Raw genomic sequence first — 16,500 nt, 5'->3', positions numbered from 1 at the left:
TCCTCTTTTTCTTTCTATTTTTGGTTTTGTACGCGATTGTGTCCCAACTCTATGCAAGAAAGTCTCTATGCTAAATAAATAGTGAGTAGGTGAGAACGATAGTTTTGAATAGATAATGAGAGATAAATTAAATACGGATAGAAATAAGTGCGACACCTCTAGATATAAATTAAATACGACACCTCTAGATATGAATTAAATACGACACCTCTAGGGAAATAAAATATTAATAAATATGAATAACATTAAATACTTAATTTAATACATTATTTTTAGAAAATATTAGAGATGGATAAAAAAGACCCCTTGTCTTTAATTATTTACAAGCGTATATCGCATTGGAAATTATAAAAATACAAAAATCAAAAATTTGAGTTAAAGACATCCATTTTATTGCGATAAGTAGCATTTTAAGCTTCACTATAACAATAAAATCAATAAAACTGTCAACAAACACTTAGATATAAAACATGTTCTCGATAATAAAAATTCATAACGCAACCCCACGTAATCCCTTTTTTTTTTTTTAAAAAAAAAAGAACTATATTTTAAATAAATTTTAAATTTTTTTTAATACTTTTTGAAAAAAAATAAATAGTCAGATTCCACTTAGCCAATCTACTGATCTGGATTGCTTATCAGAATCGATTTTCGAGATGGCTGATCGAGGTGTATGTTTTTGACATTCTCCCCTATTTCCTTGCCTTCGAGCTTACCCCAACAATTGGGTTAACTTCTTGCTAAAGCGAAATGGAATTATCCAAGATTTCACGACAAATGTTCCCCTACAAACAAGATGCGTGTTGCTGTTTCATGATGAAGATAATCGTTTAAATACTCAAAAAAAAAAAAAAAAAAAACAAATAAAGACTTGTTTGCTCTCCAAAAGGCCTCACTCAGTGTGTTTTTATTTTATCCCTTGTTAAAATGGGGTACAAAAGAAACACGCAACACATTAGTTGTCCATGAATCATTACACCTCACCAAATTAAACTTTACTCTTTGTAAAACTAAACTATCAATAAATCATAGAATGGTAATAATAAGCAAGAGAATTGGAAATCATTGAATTTGATGTTGTAAAAGTATATAAGGATCTTCCTCCATCATTATAACATAATCATGCGAATTCAATGAGGGAAAACACATCTTAAATCGCCAAAAAGGAGTTTATGCCTTGGATCCATCCATTTCCAGCTCCAGAAATAGTATACATATGATGATATATAAAGAAATAGAATGAATGATCTTTTTCGTTATTATAACGGAATCATATAGATTCAATCAGGAAAAACGCATCTTAAATCACTAGAGAAATATTTCTTCCTTAGATCGATCCATCTGAAACTCCAAACGTTGCATGTATCTGATGATTTTTTAAGAAGTACAATGAACAATACAAATAAATAAAGTTGAAATCTTTATATATATAAAGTTGAAATCTTTATATACGTGAACACGATTTCTCTGAGTCAATGCAGAAATGAGTTGACTCTTAAAAATCTATTTTTGAGATGGATTTTCGGAGCCAATATTTAATGATATGTCTAACATGGAGATCATGAATATAAATATATAAATAAATAAATTTTAAGAAATAAAAATAATGATATAATGAAGAAAACATTTGGACCGTTAGTTTCTATTGTTATTCAATGGACCACCAATTTACATCCATCTTTATATTAGTGTACTCACACAATGGAGATGGGTGTGAAGTTGTCATCTACATGGGATGTGACATCATCCATATATAACATTAAATATCACTAGGGTATTCCATGTGGGGGTGATATCACACTTTTTATAATGATAAAAAATACTCTTATTAAAAAAAGAGAAATAACGTTGTGAAACCTTCCCACACTCATGTGTAGGACCGCAAAGGATCACCATTAAATTTGATATAGATCTCTAAAAAAGTCAAGTCCCACACCCATATGATAACTTTTTTAGAGATCTCTGCCAAATTTAATGGTGCTCTTTTGAAGTCCTACACATATAGATGTGGAAGAATCTCATAAGATCATTACTTTTAAAAAGATACTCTATGTATAAAATAAAGGTATAGAAATGTCTAAATATAATGATAAATTACTCTATAGTATGAGTATCCTATCATAACTGGATTGAGATTATCTAATTGTAAAATTTTGGACCCAAAATTCATCTTTCAAATAAGTTAGAGATAAATTTTGGAAAAGTAATTAATTGGGGTGCTAAGACTTTGTCCTAAATTGAAAGAGAAAGTATGATACGAGCCATTTTGGAAGATGTCATCACCGTCCACATGGATCATCACAGGCATGGATCATCACAGCAGGTCAACGGTGGAGGGATAGGGTCTCACATGCATATCATTAATTTGGTTACGTGTGCCCTTGATCACGGTCGGAACCATAATTTAATGATGACCACGTGGATCACATTATAAATGAAAGAAAACTTATCAAAGTCAAAAGATATGTTGCTGCCGCAGTAGCATACTGTCCATTTGCATATAAGAGATGAACTGTTTTACAAATTGATAATTAATTTTTATTTAATTTCAAGAATTACATCAGATATTCAAACTATTCAACATGAGTTTGAATAGTTTATGAAAGCGTAAAATGCCAGGTGGTTGTTAATTGTATTTGGATAAATTCTCCTAGAAAAATTATGTGCTATGGCTACGACAACAACATGATCCCAAGGGTCATCGCGGTCCAATCAATGGGTCGATGGAGACAAAGTGATCGACAAATACACGTAGTCACATGTTAGGGGCCCACTGTTCCTTCATCACCACTCAACCAATTGATTGGACGGTGATGAGCCTTATAACCACTATATTACGATGAGCTATCCTTATCTAGTTAAACCCACGAGCTATGGGTGCCAATGGGTCGGGTCCAAGTGACTTGGACTCGGACCTGTACCCAGGTAGGTCCAATCCATATGATCTCACAATTAAAAGAAATAGAAATTTATTTTATATACTGTATAATACATTTTATATTTATTTCATGCTGAGTTATTTGAGGTGACTGGGACCCAATAAAAACGAAATTTGGACCTGACACGCCTTGTCCAAGACATGGAACCAGCGGCAAACGGTGCCGATCGACCCGATTGCATGCCTACCACGAGCCACGACATAATTACTCGCACGTGCCTCAGTCAGAAAGATCGCTCGTGCGAAAATGACATCAGTCATCTGAAATGAAAATGGCCCGTTACTACTTTCTGCCTTTCTTAAAAACGATTTTACCATTTTTTTCCTTACTATTTATTGCGAGAAAAAAAGGAATAAGTGCAAGAACGCGAGGATCCAGAATTCGAATCCTCTGTTTTTTTGGCGATTTTCCCCAATTTAGGACCAGGAAACCAGGTTCCGAGGACCTCGATTCCCTAATTTCTCTGCAAATCCGGGGTATTTTTGGACGGCTGCGCTTCTTGCGCATGCCATTTTGAGCCATTTTTTTGAAGCAATGGCGGGCGATCATGGACGTTGCTCCTGAATCTAGGGTTTTTCTGGGTCGATTCTGGTTGAATAACCGCAGGGATTCAGTGATCTGGTTTTAGAGGGAGAAATTGGGGGTCTTTCGACTGGTTTGATAATGGCATCGGCTCAGGTTTTGCCTAATTCTGTGGCCTCTTCTTCTTCTTCTTCTTCGAGAAAACAGGGGCACCTCGAAGCTGGAAAGCGTAGGGTATGGTCACTTTGCTTTGAATTCGTGGTTTGATTTTTGTTTTGTTTAAAATAAAGTAATTGGGATTATGATCAATTGATTAATTGGAGCATGCATTTGTTCCTTCTCCATCGAATAATCTGCATTCTTTGCCCTTGATTGTTCATAAAAAATTTCACCTCGATTAGGATTTATTGTGCTGTAACATCTGATTTTTTCATAATAGATGGGTAATTTCGAGTGGAAGTATTTTGAGATGTATCTTGTTGCATTCACCTCAAGGAAATTTTTTTTTTTTTTTTTTTCATTCACCTCTTTAACCGTTAATTAATGTGAAGCAGAAGTGTTTGCAAGTTTTGAAATTGTGAATTGATGTTGATTCTCTCAGTGTCATTAGAGAGAAACTTGAATTCATAATCTTTTGTTTGAGTTACTGTTTTAAGCTCACTGGGTCAAATCATTAAAGACACATGTCGCTGGTCCACTCATCCCATGGGATTCTTTTTTTTTGTTGGTTTTGTTCTTTGAATTGTTAATTTTTTCATTGATACTGAGCAGTATGAAAAGGATATTATTTCTAAGTTTTCATTCATTAATGGTTGATTTCTATGGTCCTTCGCCCTGAAGATAAACATGCAGTATTTTTTGTTGTCTTACAATTAAAATTTTACTGCTATTTTGGAAACACATGCTGAAGCAAACTGGTGTTTTTGACAAACACATATATGGCTATAAGTAGCTTTTCTTTTTTTAAGTTTGGTGGTTGGGCTGGTTTGAACCTCTGATAATGTTGACCTGGACCTTATGACCCAAACTACCAAGCATTAGGCAAAATGACTGGACCCAACTATGAAGTAGCTTTCCTTGGAATTAGTTTAGTGTTAGACATTGAAATAGCTATCACTTATCAGCCATCCAAAGACAAACTTAAAAAAGGATGCATACAACGTTCAAAGCATGTCATATGTTGGCTCATATATAGGTCTACACTCCCTTTATAGGAAACGGATTTACTCAATAGTCCATGTCGTTGATGTGCCTGAACCTGATATATTTAATTAATTGAAGTAACTCCATATGGAGTTGTTTTGCCTGGGATCTGGGTTATGTTGTGTTTTTTTGAAAAACCATATGGGTCTATCTTGTTCTATCTAGATTTATTCGATGGGACGTCTTGGAAGTTATTCCATTGAACTTCCTCAGAGTTTTAGCTCGAGAAGTTTTGAATGGATGGGTTGCAATTTTTGCTATCACTATTTAGCAGGGAGATATTGCTTGTCACATATCACAGGTAATGAGCTTGATGAGATAAGAGATTTACTAAGACGCCTATCAGCACTCTCTGCTGCATATTGATTATTAGTTAGTCTTTTGCATTTCTGCTTGTTGGTTTTTGGTTTTTGGTTTATGATGATAAAAATACATTGGTTACATGTTTCAATTTCTAGCATGTGATGTATACATATGCTCTATGCAAAAATTAAATGGATTTTGTTTATAATGAAGTTGGCAAAATGTGCTGTTGCAGCTGGAGGAGTTTCGAAAGAAGAAGGCTCAGGCCAAAAAGAATGCTTCAAATGATCAATCACCGTTTGCTGATGTGGCTTCTGCCTCATCGGAGCAAGCTCTGCAAGGAAGTCAGCAAGCGAAGATTCTTGATTCGGATGGAGTATCTAAAAGAGATAATGGTGTGGATCAAAACATCACTGCTTCTGACAACTTGATGTCAACTAGCTCAGTCTTGCATGATGCCCAAGCTGTTCCTGTGATTAGAAGTAGTGTCACTGTTCCTTTACATGGGAGGCATTCTACAGATAATGTTGAAAACTCTGATGCATCTTTAGTACAGATACCTAGAAGGACAGAGGTTTCTGCCGAGCTTGATAGTGGTGGCTTTCCTGGGCCTATGTCCAGTACAAATGACATTAAAAGAATTGAAGAAAACAACCAACATGATTTTCATAAAGGAAATGGAATAACACCCCAAATTCTCACAGACCAGTTTGCTTCCTTTACTTCAGTGCATGGAGCGCCAGATGTTGATGAGAGAATCCGGCGAGCCAATTCCTATGGTTCAATTGGTCCCAAGTTGAATGAAGAGTCAGGCATCTATGATATTTTTGGAAGGAGTAGCCTGGTAAATACAACCTCAGAAGTTCCTGAACATAGCCAGGTCGAATATAGCCGTCCAACTTCCAATCGCACATCGAGCTCTTATTATGGTAAGAACATTCTTATATTGTATAATATTATTCTTTTTTTTTGGAAAGAAATTGTAATTTTTTTCTAATTCTCTTATTGCTTAAAATTTGATGTATTACGATTTAATTGCTTTGCCATTGTTGTTTGCAGATCTCATCTATTCTAACAGCAACAAAATGGAGCCAGCGTCAAAAGGTTGGCAAAATGGTCCCACCGTTGACATGGAAGGAAGGAATTCTGGTGTGTCTGGTAATCATCATTCTCATATCAACAGTATACCATGGCAGGCATCAGAAACAACTTCTACAGCTTCCAATTTCAGTTCCGGAAGTTCTTATAACCATGTTCCTTTGGTGACTGCAGCATCAGAATCTAGTAGTCATCGATCCCGCCCATCGTTCCTCGACTCTCTTAATGTGCCTAGAGTTTCTTTAGCTACTCATCCTGCATTTAGTGATTCTTATAGTGCTGAATCTTCTATGAAGTTTAAAACTCCTGAGGTTAAATTCATGGAGCATCAGACAAATGAATCTTCCCAACTTCCATTTCCAGAGGCAAAGGATCTTGAGCATTCTGGGACGTTGAACGATCTAGATGTGCAAAGTATGAATGACCACAGTTTATCGGTTTCTTCTCATTCCATAAGCCATGATATAGAGTCTCTGAGGCAGTTGATCAAGGATGAGAATTCTCTGAGACAGTTCGAAAATTTGTCCAAGAAAAATGAAGACTTCGCTGCATTGGAACAGGTTAATTCTTAGTTCAGTGGTTGCTCATATTGTTCGACTTTAGTGTAGAAGTTATCTGCTTAGTTTGATGTTTTGTTGTCTATACTGTATTTTATTGTTATACTTTACCTCTCCGTTTAGTTGTTTTCTATGCTATGCTAGGCAATCGCATAGCTTATGGATCCAAGAATCCTATATGTGATTTATTATTGCTTTCCAAAAGGGATTAGTTTCTCCTTAGATATCTGATAACTCGAGGGTATCAGACCCATTCCTGAAAGCAGGTAGAGCAGTTATATTCATTCTTTGGTCATAGACATCCTATATTAGTAAATCTTTATTTATTTTTCAATGATGATGAACTTGAATATCAGGAAACAACAATTACTTGGACTTCTGTATAGGCTAACGACTAGGGGCAAAACATGGGTCCTCTCCTGTATAACTCTAAAGGACTTTATGGATGCACCAAAGGACTGTATGGATGCACCCATTATCACAAATAATTCCTGTTAATAAATTTATTCATCATAAGGATTTATTTGTTGTTTGGTAGTGCCTTTTATAAATTGATCTGTTACTTTTTCTTGGATTGCCATATAAGCTTCTCTTTTGAAAGAATGTTGTTATTTCATCCAATATAACTCTGCCCCTTTATGCTTTTTCTTTTTGAGCAATCCAAGCTTTCCCTTGCAACTGGGGAAGCTCTCTCTCTCTCTCTTTCTCTCTCTCTCTCTCTATATATATATATATATATATATATATATATATATGTATATATATATATATATATATATATTTCCACCCCTTAACAAATCACAAAGCTATACACATATGTTCAGCACTGACGAAAAAGTAAGTGATTGGATTTCACATCAGAATTCAACAATTTATCATAATAAATGAGGAATCCGTCCCATAACATAAACTTCACATATGCACATATAATTGAATTTCACAAGAAAATGTTCTTCTGTTGAATTGTATCAAAAGCCAGTTAGGAATCAAATAACTTGTTATTGGTGAAGTTTCACAAAGAAGCTAGTTTTGAGAAGCCCTAGTTTCAAAATCAGGGCACGAGTTTTTGGGACCATTCGAATCTGAAGAATGGCCAAGAGGTCAGCAATGGAAGTTGCAGAGGGCCTCAATATTGCTGTCATAATGTAACGAGACCCTAAAAACCTGCTTTCTAAGAACCCTACATGAGTTGTATGGTTAAACACTTGATTGAATGGTTGTGGATACCTGTCACCAATTACATGGGGGTGAATGATATTGAAGTTAATGGTGGAATTCAAAAAGAATGGAGTCTTTTGGTGAAGAATCAAAACGCTGAACTCAAGGTGGAACGGGTCATGAAGGTTGGTGGTGGGTTTTTTGGTGAATTAGCTGGAATTTATCACTAGAAAAATTACAAAATCTTTTGAAAAACAGAATATTGCATTTGCGGTGAAGGTTATGTGAGAAATTGGGGTTTCTTTGTGGGGTTTTAGAAAGATAAAGAAGGGTTATTTGATGCAGAGAGAAGATGATGATCAATAGTTTTAGAGAGAGAGAGAGAGAGAGAGAGAGAGAGAGAGAGAGTTTTGAATAGAACAGATTGGAGCTTTGAAGGTTAAGGCCGCACGGCAAATTTTCAATATGCAGAGTTTTTGAACAGATTGGAGCTTTGAGGGTTAAGGCCGCACGGCAAATTTTCAATATGCAGAGTTTTTGGTCAGGGTACCAAACAACTAGCCCAAACAATATTATATGGAACATACAGTATCCACAAACATCCAAAAACATAATATTATGTTTATACTAAATAGTCTGCTCCTGATAATTTTGACTTTCGTCTGGAAAGATGCACTCACATCTACAAAATTTTCAGCCTCCAATTTAATGTTGTAGGTCCATGATGGTTAACGTTTATTAGATGATTCTCTTAATTCCATGCCTGACAACTTCATGAACTTTACTCACAAATCTTTGGTATTATCATTGGCTTTCTTCCTGATATGATCTAGCTGATAGTGAACTGGGAATTGAAATATGGTATTTACAAATCTTTAGTTGATTATTGTAATGGTGCTCTGTTGTAATGTCATTGATATATCCGCTTATACTTTGTAAATTATCTTGTAGTGAATCTTGTAATGGTTCAATTTGGTGGTTTGCAATATCATTCCTATTAGTTAATAGTCATTTTGTCTTGCATCGTTTGTTTAATTTTTTTACCTCCAGGCTGTCTGGACTAACTGCATCTCCCTTTCTAAATTCTTATGCTTCATTTGGGCTTTGATTCTTGCAGCATATTGAGGATTTAACACAAGAAAAGTTCTCTTTGCAGCGAGCCCTTGATGCATCACGAACTTTGGCTGAAACATTAGCCTTGGAAAATTCTTCTCTTACAGATAGCTTTAACCAACAGGTTGGGTTCTTCTTTTAACTAGATGATGGAGTTCTTCAAAATGCATTTAAGAGGAAGCAAATTACAGTTGTTGTGTTCATGCAACAAGTCTAGGACAATTTGTTTCCCTTTTTTTGGAATTATATGAGGAGTTATTTAGATTTTGTTTATTATAGTTGTTTAAATAATTGAAGTATGCTAAGGATTTGTTTCTTCCAGCATTGCATCAAATTGTCTTAGGTTGTGGCATGATAAGCTTCGATTTGCATCGTAATGAATCAACATGTGCGTTATGCATACTTATTTATTAAAAATTCATTTCAAAAATTTCAAACTAATGCATTAAGAAATTTTAATCATATCATTTCATGCAGGATTAGAATTTGGACCATATGCTTAGATCGGGCAAAGAAATGCCCTAGTTAATCTTTAAAGTTGCAGCATGGTGGACTTGTTTACCCTAAGCAACTCTAGGCCTTGACTGGCATATAAATGTCACTTATCTTTTCAGAAAGATAAGCAATGTGTCAATATTGTGGGGAATACATGCAACGATATTGAATTAAGGGCATGTCCTTTTATCATCAAAGGCATTGCAAATGAAGAAAGGAAAATCTGAAGGGTTGCATAATGGCATGTAGGGAACTTGAATCTCCAAAGTTTCCACATGATGATGAAGTATGACTTCATTTGCTTCTAAGGAAATACGTATGAGGCCTTATATTCGAAGTTGAGTTTAAAACTTAAACTTGGCTTAGGAACATGATTGGTCCTGAGTTGTGTTGACTCATTGAGTCTTATCCAATTAACACATGGATATTATGTGTTTTTCTATTTTCTAAAGACTCAAATTGTCAGAAAGTCAAATCTAAATGTTTAGAATTCAGTTTTTTTTTTTTTTGGGAAATACTTATATAGAGATTCTAAAGTGAAGCCCAAAATTCTAGATCAAGAAAATACTCCTTAGTAGATCTCTCTCCTGAGGTAGTAAGTGTGTCGTTTGTCCAGAAGGAGTATGCTATATGTGTCTTTAAAATAATAATTTATGAACTGAAATTTGTTGGCCTGGCAATATGTTCAAGAAGATGTAATGAACACTGGATGTCTACTTTATTGATTACCTTTATCTCCTTGAATCTTTGTGTAATTGATTATTTCTTGCGTCTCTAAGTATGTGGTGATTGACAGGGGGGAGTCGTAAACCAACTGAAATCTGATCTGTCAAGACTACAAGAGGAAATCAAGGTTCAGCTGGTTAGTTTATTGGGATATTGTATATGAATTTTTTGGTTTTTCTTGCATTTTTATTCCAAGTTATCTAGTTGATTTGGCTTTATCAGAGAAAATAGGCATGTTTTTGTGACTTTCTGTGTTTTGGGATTTAGGAGAAATTGGTAGGTCAGACAAATAACATATCAACTAATATATGCTGTTTATAAATAAACTAATCTTCTGTCACTAATGTGCTGTGCAATGTAAGGTGGTTTAGATGTAGGAGGGAATGACCAACTACACCTTGAACTTGCCTCACAGAGTTGTTCATTGTTGTTGCTTTTGCTATGTAGTTTTTCATTTGTGAATATTTCTTATGTTAGGAAGCTTACCAATTCCAGATAAACAATCATATTTCTTATTTTAGTAAGCTAATCAATTCCAGATGCACATCTTAGATTGGTGGTGAGACAGAAAAGATAGTTGCTTAGGTGGCCTAGATGAAAATCCGTTGCACTGGAGGGGATCTAGATAGGAGGGTGGGCTTAGGTGGGATGATGTCCATGTCGCCTGCTAGGATGTACCATAGACTTGCCTTTAGCACTACCCAGTGCTTCTTTCTATGCTTTGTATTCATTTTGGTCCAGTTGCATTTGTGCTTCTTGGGTTATCATACTTTGTAATTGTGCAGAACCCCGAATGGCGGATGCTCTATAGATTTGTCTATTCCCTGCCCTGTCCCACCTTTCTGTCATCATAATATATGCCTCTCCTCTCGAGCAACGTTGGATGTATCTAGCAAGAATATCACTGCCTTGTGTAAGTCATGACTGATTGCAAAACAGCAATCAATATTTATCTTTTTGTGAGGCTACTTGGGTTTAGTGGCTATTTTGGCATTTTCAAAGCTCAAACAAGTGATGTTCTAAAATGGACAAACACGTTATGGAACAGTTCCCAGCCTAGTTCCTTCAGAAGATAGAATTAGACATGTTTAGTGGTCCATCCAAACTGGCTCTTAGAGTTTCATGGAAGCATATTTTTTCTTATCATCTTAAGGCGGTTTTGTCTTGCAGGGGCAGTTGACCCTTGATCTCCCTCTATTTCCCATTTTGTCCCAATTTCTTTCCCATTGAATCAAAATAACAATGCCTTCAGGTCTTGCTTCTTGAAACTAGTGTTTATATTGTTGCTGTGGAGTTATTTTATATGCTTTTCGTCTTTTAATCAGGATTTTTATTTTCTTTGCTCTTTTTTTCATGACGGTGTTTGTGAGTCCAAATCCATCACACGCTGTTATTGTGAGTTCAGATTATTTATGTGGTGCTAAATCCTTGGTTGTTACAACTTTTATTAACCAACAGTTGGCACTTGATACAATGAAAATGGAGTACACGAATGCTCAACTTGAATGTAGTGCTGCTGATGAGCGAGCTAAGATACTAGCATCTGAGGTTATCGGTCTTGAGGAGAAGGTATCCCCTTGCTTATTTTTCTAATGCATGTCTATTTTAGAGTTATGCTGTTATAATAAATGCTCTTCCTGGATGGAAACTCTGAGGAAGGTGTGGCAACTTAACCACTACTAATAAATGCTTTTTTTATTCTTTTTTGTGCACACAGCATGCCATTATTTCTGTCTTATTCATAATGTGAAGTATTGAATCTTTTTTTGCCAGCTATTGGATTTTGATCAGTTTGAGGAACTTTTGTCAAATAATTGTTTTCATCTATTCACGAGCTGAATATAGCAGCATATAGGACAGAGATAATGGTAGATGATAAAGTTAACTATTCATTTTTTGCTTAACAGCATTTTTGTTTCTTAGTTGAAATGATAGCAGCATTTTTATATCAGGATATTACTTTTTAAGCATTAGTGTGTCGCTCTTGAAGCCTTGTCGGCGCTCCATTCTTAAGGAAAAGAATCCTACTTTTAGGCCTTGGATCTTGAAAGGAACCTTGGCACACTGAGTTTAAAACCACAGTTTAGCTTTAAAGCGATTTAATTGTATATTTTAGTGACAAGCATTGTATACTGCTTTATGTTTTGGTGTTTTTGCTATATATAATTTTTTTATAAATTATTTTGTCACTATTGATTGCTTTGAAATCTCCATGCCTAATTGTAAATTTCCCTCACAGGCGCTTAGATTGCGATCAAATGAGTTAAAGCTGGAGCGACAATTGGAGAACTCAAATGCTGAGTTTGCTTCTTGCAAGTATGGGCTGTCAGAATGCCACTCTTTTCCTTTAAGACATTTTTCACCATTGCGTGGTGCTTTGGGTTCTCTTTCCTGGATATTGGAATCTGGAAACAACTTTGGTTGCTAATTTTTGAAACTCAGACAAACAATTTAATTCTTCATACCAGACTTGCCTATGACAGTGATATTTGCTCTCCCGTTCTTTCTGTTTTATATTTCTGTGTCTGTTGGCAAGAATTCTATATTATTTTACCCAATTGCAGTGTATTGTGTGTGTGCTTCTCTAGCATTTTATCTTTCTAGCTTCAAGATTCTACCATGTTCGCCAAGGCTTCTAAGACTGGTGGGTTTAGCATGGTATAATCTTTTTCCACACTAGTTTAGAGCCTGCGTTGAGGTCATATCGTGATTCTTCCATTACTTGTTCACGGTTTCTTAAATGCAGTCCTGTTGAATGTGATCCTTTGATTACATAGAATTTCTTACAATATTAACTATTGTTGCAGAAAGAAAATATCCAATCTTGAGAGAGATCGCAAAGAATTGCAGGCTACAATAGATGCTTTACGCGAAGGTACAAACTGGTACTCATTTTATATGATTGTCATTGACTGTTATATTTTACCCAGCTGAGTGCATTGCTTGTGGAAGTTAATCTGTTCTGGACAGAGAGCCTTCCCTTTCATTCACATACCCATATATCTATCCTTCTTGGGTGTGCATGTGTGTGTATGGTTGATTGTTGATTAGAAACACACTCCTGGTGGAGTATAGTACTGCTGAAAAAACAATCATCAATGAACGTGTTAACCATGTGAATTAATCGCCACTGCTTGTCTGTGGCTTAGTCTGAAAACAATTAAACTTGTGTGTTTAATTAAAGGTAGTGAAATTCTTTCAATTATTTTGGTTCATTTAGTTCTCAGGAGATTATTTAAGGTTTCACTTACAGGGAGTTGTTTTATTTGTACACTCTTGATTGCTACTGAAGAGTGGATATTCAAGGATCTACCTGGAATAAAATAATAAGATGTTTATACATTCAATGCTCCATGAGCTACTTTGTAAATAGTATCTTATGTACATTATCTTTCCCCTGCACAGAAAAAAAGCTATTGCAGTCGAAGTTGCGTAAAGCTGCGACTGGGAAGGTGGCTGAGATTAGCAGGAATCCCACCGTTACCAAAGATGTATCAACATCCACTGAAGATTTAGGTGTGTGCTATCTACTGTAAAGCTTATACTTCTTATAATGTATTAATTATTTTCCATTGCTTAATATCTATTCCCCATTTGAAAAAGCCATGCTAATTATGGCATATAATGTTTTTCCCTGCCATACAGGAGCTGAAGTTCGAGATTCTAATGAAGGGGAGGCTGTTGCTATGGATGCAATGTCTGCCATTGCCTCTAATCAAGTGGAACGTATTGAATCTTCTGCTTTGCTACAACCTGCAAATATACAAACTTATATTCAAGACTCATCGGCTTCTATCCCCCCTGACCAGATGAGAATGATTGACAACATTAATTCTTTGCTTTCTGAGGTACCAATATTTTTCCTTCATTTTGTATGATCAAAGGTTTGATAGTTTTGAAGTAGAAAATATTTCTCTTGGCTTTTTTGGGTAGAAATGAACAATTCAAACTTATCATTAGTTTACTTACCTGAGTATCCTTATAAATGTAGTTGGCATTGGAGAAAGAACATCTGACAAGTACTCTTGCTGTTGAATCATCCAATAACTCGAAGCTTAAGGTAATGTCAGAAACTTTGTGCAATCTCACTGAATTTATTTCCCCTTGCAGTAATTTATAAAAGCTTCAGACTGAAATTGATAAAGTAGAGATCTTGCGTTATTTGTTTCTAGTATTAAATGTAACTTTTCAATATTCTTGTTGGAAGTGATGGGATTGTTTTTTCATAGTATTTAGACATAAGCCTATGCATACCCTGATTCACTCTTGCACATTGCAATTTACTTCTCTTTTGAAGGAAACAAACAAGGAATTATCCCAAAAGCTAGAAGCTCAGACTCAAAGATTGGAGCTTTTGATTGCTCAAAGCATGGCCCATGAAAGTATTTCTGGCTCAGCTGTACCAACTGACTCCCATATGATGCATGATGCTACAGTATATGCAGACGAAGGGGATGAGGTATATCCATATTCTCTAGTAGCCTTTTATATTCAATTACAAACAATTGTGGTTGAACTGAAAGATGCTTGGAGAGTGTTAATTTCTCTGTGAGCTCCACATCAGTTGATCTTCAACCATGGATATGGTCAAGGACTACATACCATAGTCACTCGACTATTGTATAATTTCCCTTGTAAAAGTAGCTGCTGCTTTTTTTTTTTTTTTTTGCCCGTGTAAAAATTGCTTTTCCCCTATGCAAGCTGATAGTTTTGGTTATGATGCTTATTTATATCAGGTGGTTGAGAGAGTATTGGGATGGATAATGAAGCTCTTCCCAGGAGGCACAACGAAGCGTCGCACCAGCAAGCTCCTTTGACAAAAGCCATAGGGGTTTTATTCTACTCAATTTTTTTTGGTGGTATAAAGCTACCACCTGTATATTGTGAAAGTGATTTGAGAAATATATCGATATATAGTCCATTCTTTGAACTGGAAAACAGAATCTGGGTTGGTCCTTGATGGGTGGTTTATTCATGGAATAAAGAAGCCCTTGGTCTACCCTTTCTCCTATTGACAATCGGAAATTTTGTATTCTTCCCATGTTACAAGGAAATTATAAAGATCACGTTCATGTTGTTCATGGATAAAAACCGTTTTAATTGTTGTGAAAATCTCCAAGGACTTCTTTTTAATTTTTTTGGGTACCATTAATGTGTAAATGTTGATGAAAAATATACATCCTGGTTTGATTTGATAATTTCAAATTATCTTCGTTGAAAAAATAGCTAAGAATCTTGTGTTATTATTTCAACTCCCCCAGTGGTATGAGAAGAATGGAGTAGAGAAATGCATATTAAATGCATCTATAATGGTGTTCAATCATCAAAACGAAAATTTCCGAAGAATTGATTAAAAGACAGTTTTTATTTCCTTTCTAACTGGAAACCTGGAAAATTTCCGAAGAATTGATTAAAAGACAGTTTTTATTTCCTTTCTAACTGAAAACCTGGAGAAAATTTTAACTCCGATCCCATCATATAGATCATCTAATAAAAAAAATAAGGAAACAAAATTCTTGTTTTTTAACAGTATGGGAATGGCAAGAGTAAATGATATTGGAAAAAGTTTATATAGAGCTGAGGCTCTAAACAATTAATTTAGAGCCCAACTCAAAATTTTACTAGAAGAGGTTGTTTTGAGCGCAAATATCCTCAAATTGATCATCTTGACATCAAAATGCATGGATATGAGAAAATATGGATTTCAAGTTTTGGAAATGGTACATCTTGTAACACATTTTAAGACCGTTAATTTTCAAGATTTTCAAGTTTTGAGAGATCTTTGCAATCTATATTATTTTTGAAACATTAAATATTATAATTAAAAATAAAAATATATTTTAAGGCTATTACAAAGATTTTCAGTATTGTAACCACATTTCTCAACACTATTTGCTGGTGCGCTTTACTTCAAGGTTTTACACAACCGCAGCCCCTGCCCCCTTCAAGTAACTAAGAAGTAATTTAATGGTTGAAAACAAATACTTACATTTAAATATAGAAAAAGATAGGGCTGCAGCCCAATCAAAATAAATAAAGCCCCACCTCATAATTCATCAAAAATTACAATTCAAGAATTGAAAAACCTTTCCATCGATTATCTCAACTTAAACATATTAATTGTGAAAAAATAAAAAGATTTTAAGCTTTGTATATTGTAACAAATTTCTATAACCATCCATTTCACCCAAAAAATAAGTGTTCAAATTTTATTGTCTGTGTTAGAAATTGATTTAGATCCATCATGGATATTTTTGTTGCCAAAGTGCTTTCCAGATGAAGATTTGAGGTGAGGCTTTATTTTGTTTTCATAAAGCCTATGCCTCATAAAAACTTCATTCATATAAGAACATACACTCTTTCGACACAAAATATGCTTATGTTTG

General features: G+C 35.0%; 1 protein-coding gene across 4 annotated transcripts; it reads left to right on the top strand.

Annotated features, from left to right (window-relative positions):
- Positions 1-3,031: 3,031 nt before the first annotated feature.
- Positions 3,032-15,205, top strand: BLI (protein BLISTER). Of its 4 annotated transcripts, none has more exons than XR_016046013.1 (14): positions 3,032-3,695; positions 5,203-5,896; positions 6,027-6,625; positions 8,937-9,017; positions 10,185-10,250; positions 11,573-11,683; positions 12,354-12,430; positions 12,703-12,772; positions 12,922-12,989; positions 13,520-13,630; positions 13,760-13,962; positions 14,106-14,174; positions 14,412-14,573; positions 14,851-15,205. XR_016046013.1 is itself a non-coding variant. In XM_020668015.2 (13 exons), the coding sequence occupies exons 1-13, from the start codon at positions 3,603-3,605 to the stop codon at positions 14,929-14,931; spliced, it is 2,415 nt and encodes an 804-aa protein (XP_020523674.1). In that variant the 5' UTR covers positions 3,032-3,602; the 3' UTR covers positions 14,932-15,205. The 4 variants fall into 4 exon arrangements, 2 of the variants coding, with proteins under 2 accessions (XP_020523674.1, XP_011623811.1); XR_016046012.1 differs by having other exon boundaries at positions 8,898-9,017; XM_020668015.2 differs by lacking the exon at positions 12,703-12,772.
- The last annotated feature ends 1,295 nt before the right edge of the window (positions 15,206-16,500 follow it).

This window comes from Amborella trichopoda, chromosome 12 (genome assembly GCF_054954075.1).
Source record: "Amborella trichopoda isolate Santa Cruz 75 chromosome 12, AtrichopodaSantaCruz75HAP2 v2.0, whole genome shotgun sequence".
Lineage (NCBI taxonomy): Eukaryota > Viridiplantae > Streptophyta > Magnoliopsida > Amborellales > Amborellaceae > Amborella > Amborella trichopoda.
This window is presented reverse-complemented; position numbering and strand designations above follow the sequence as displayed.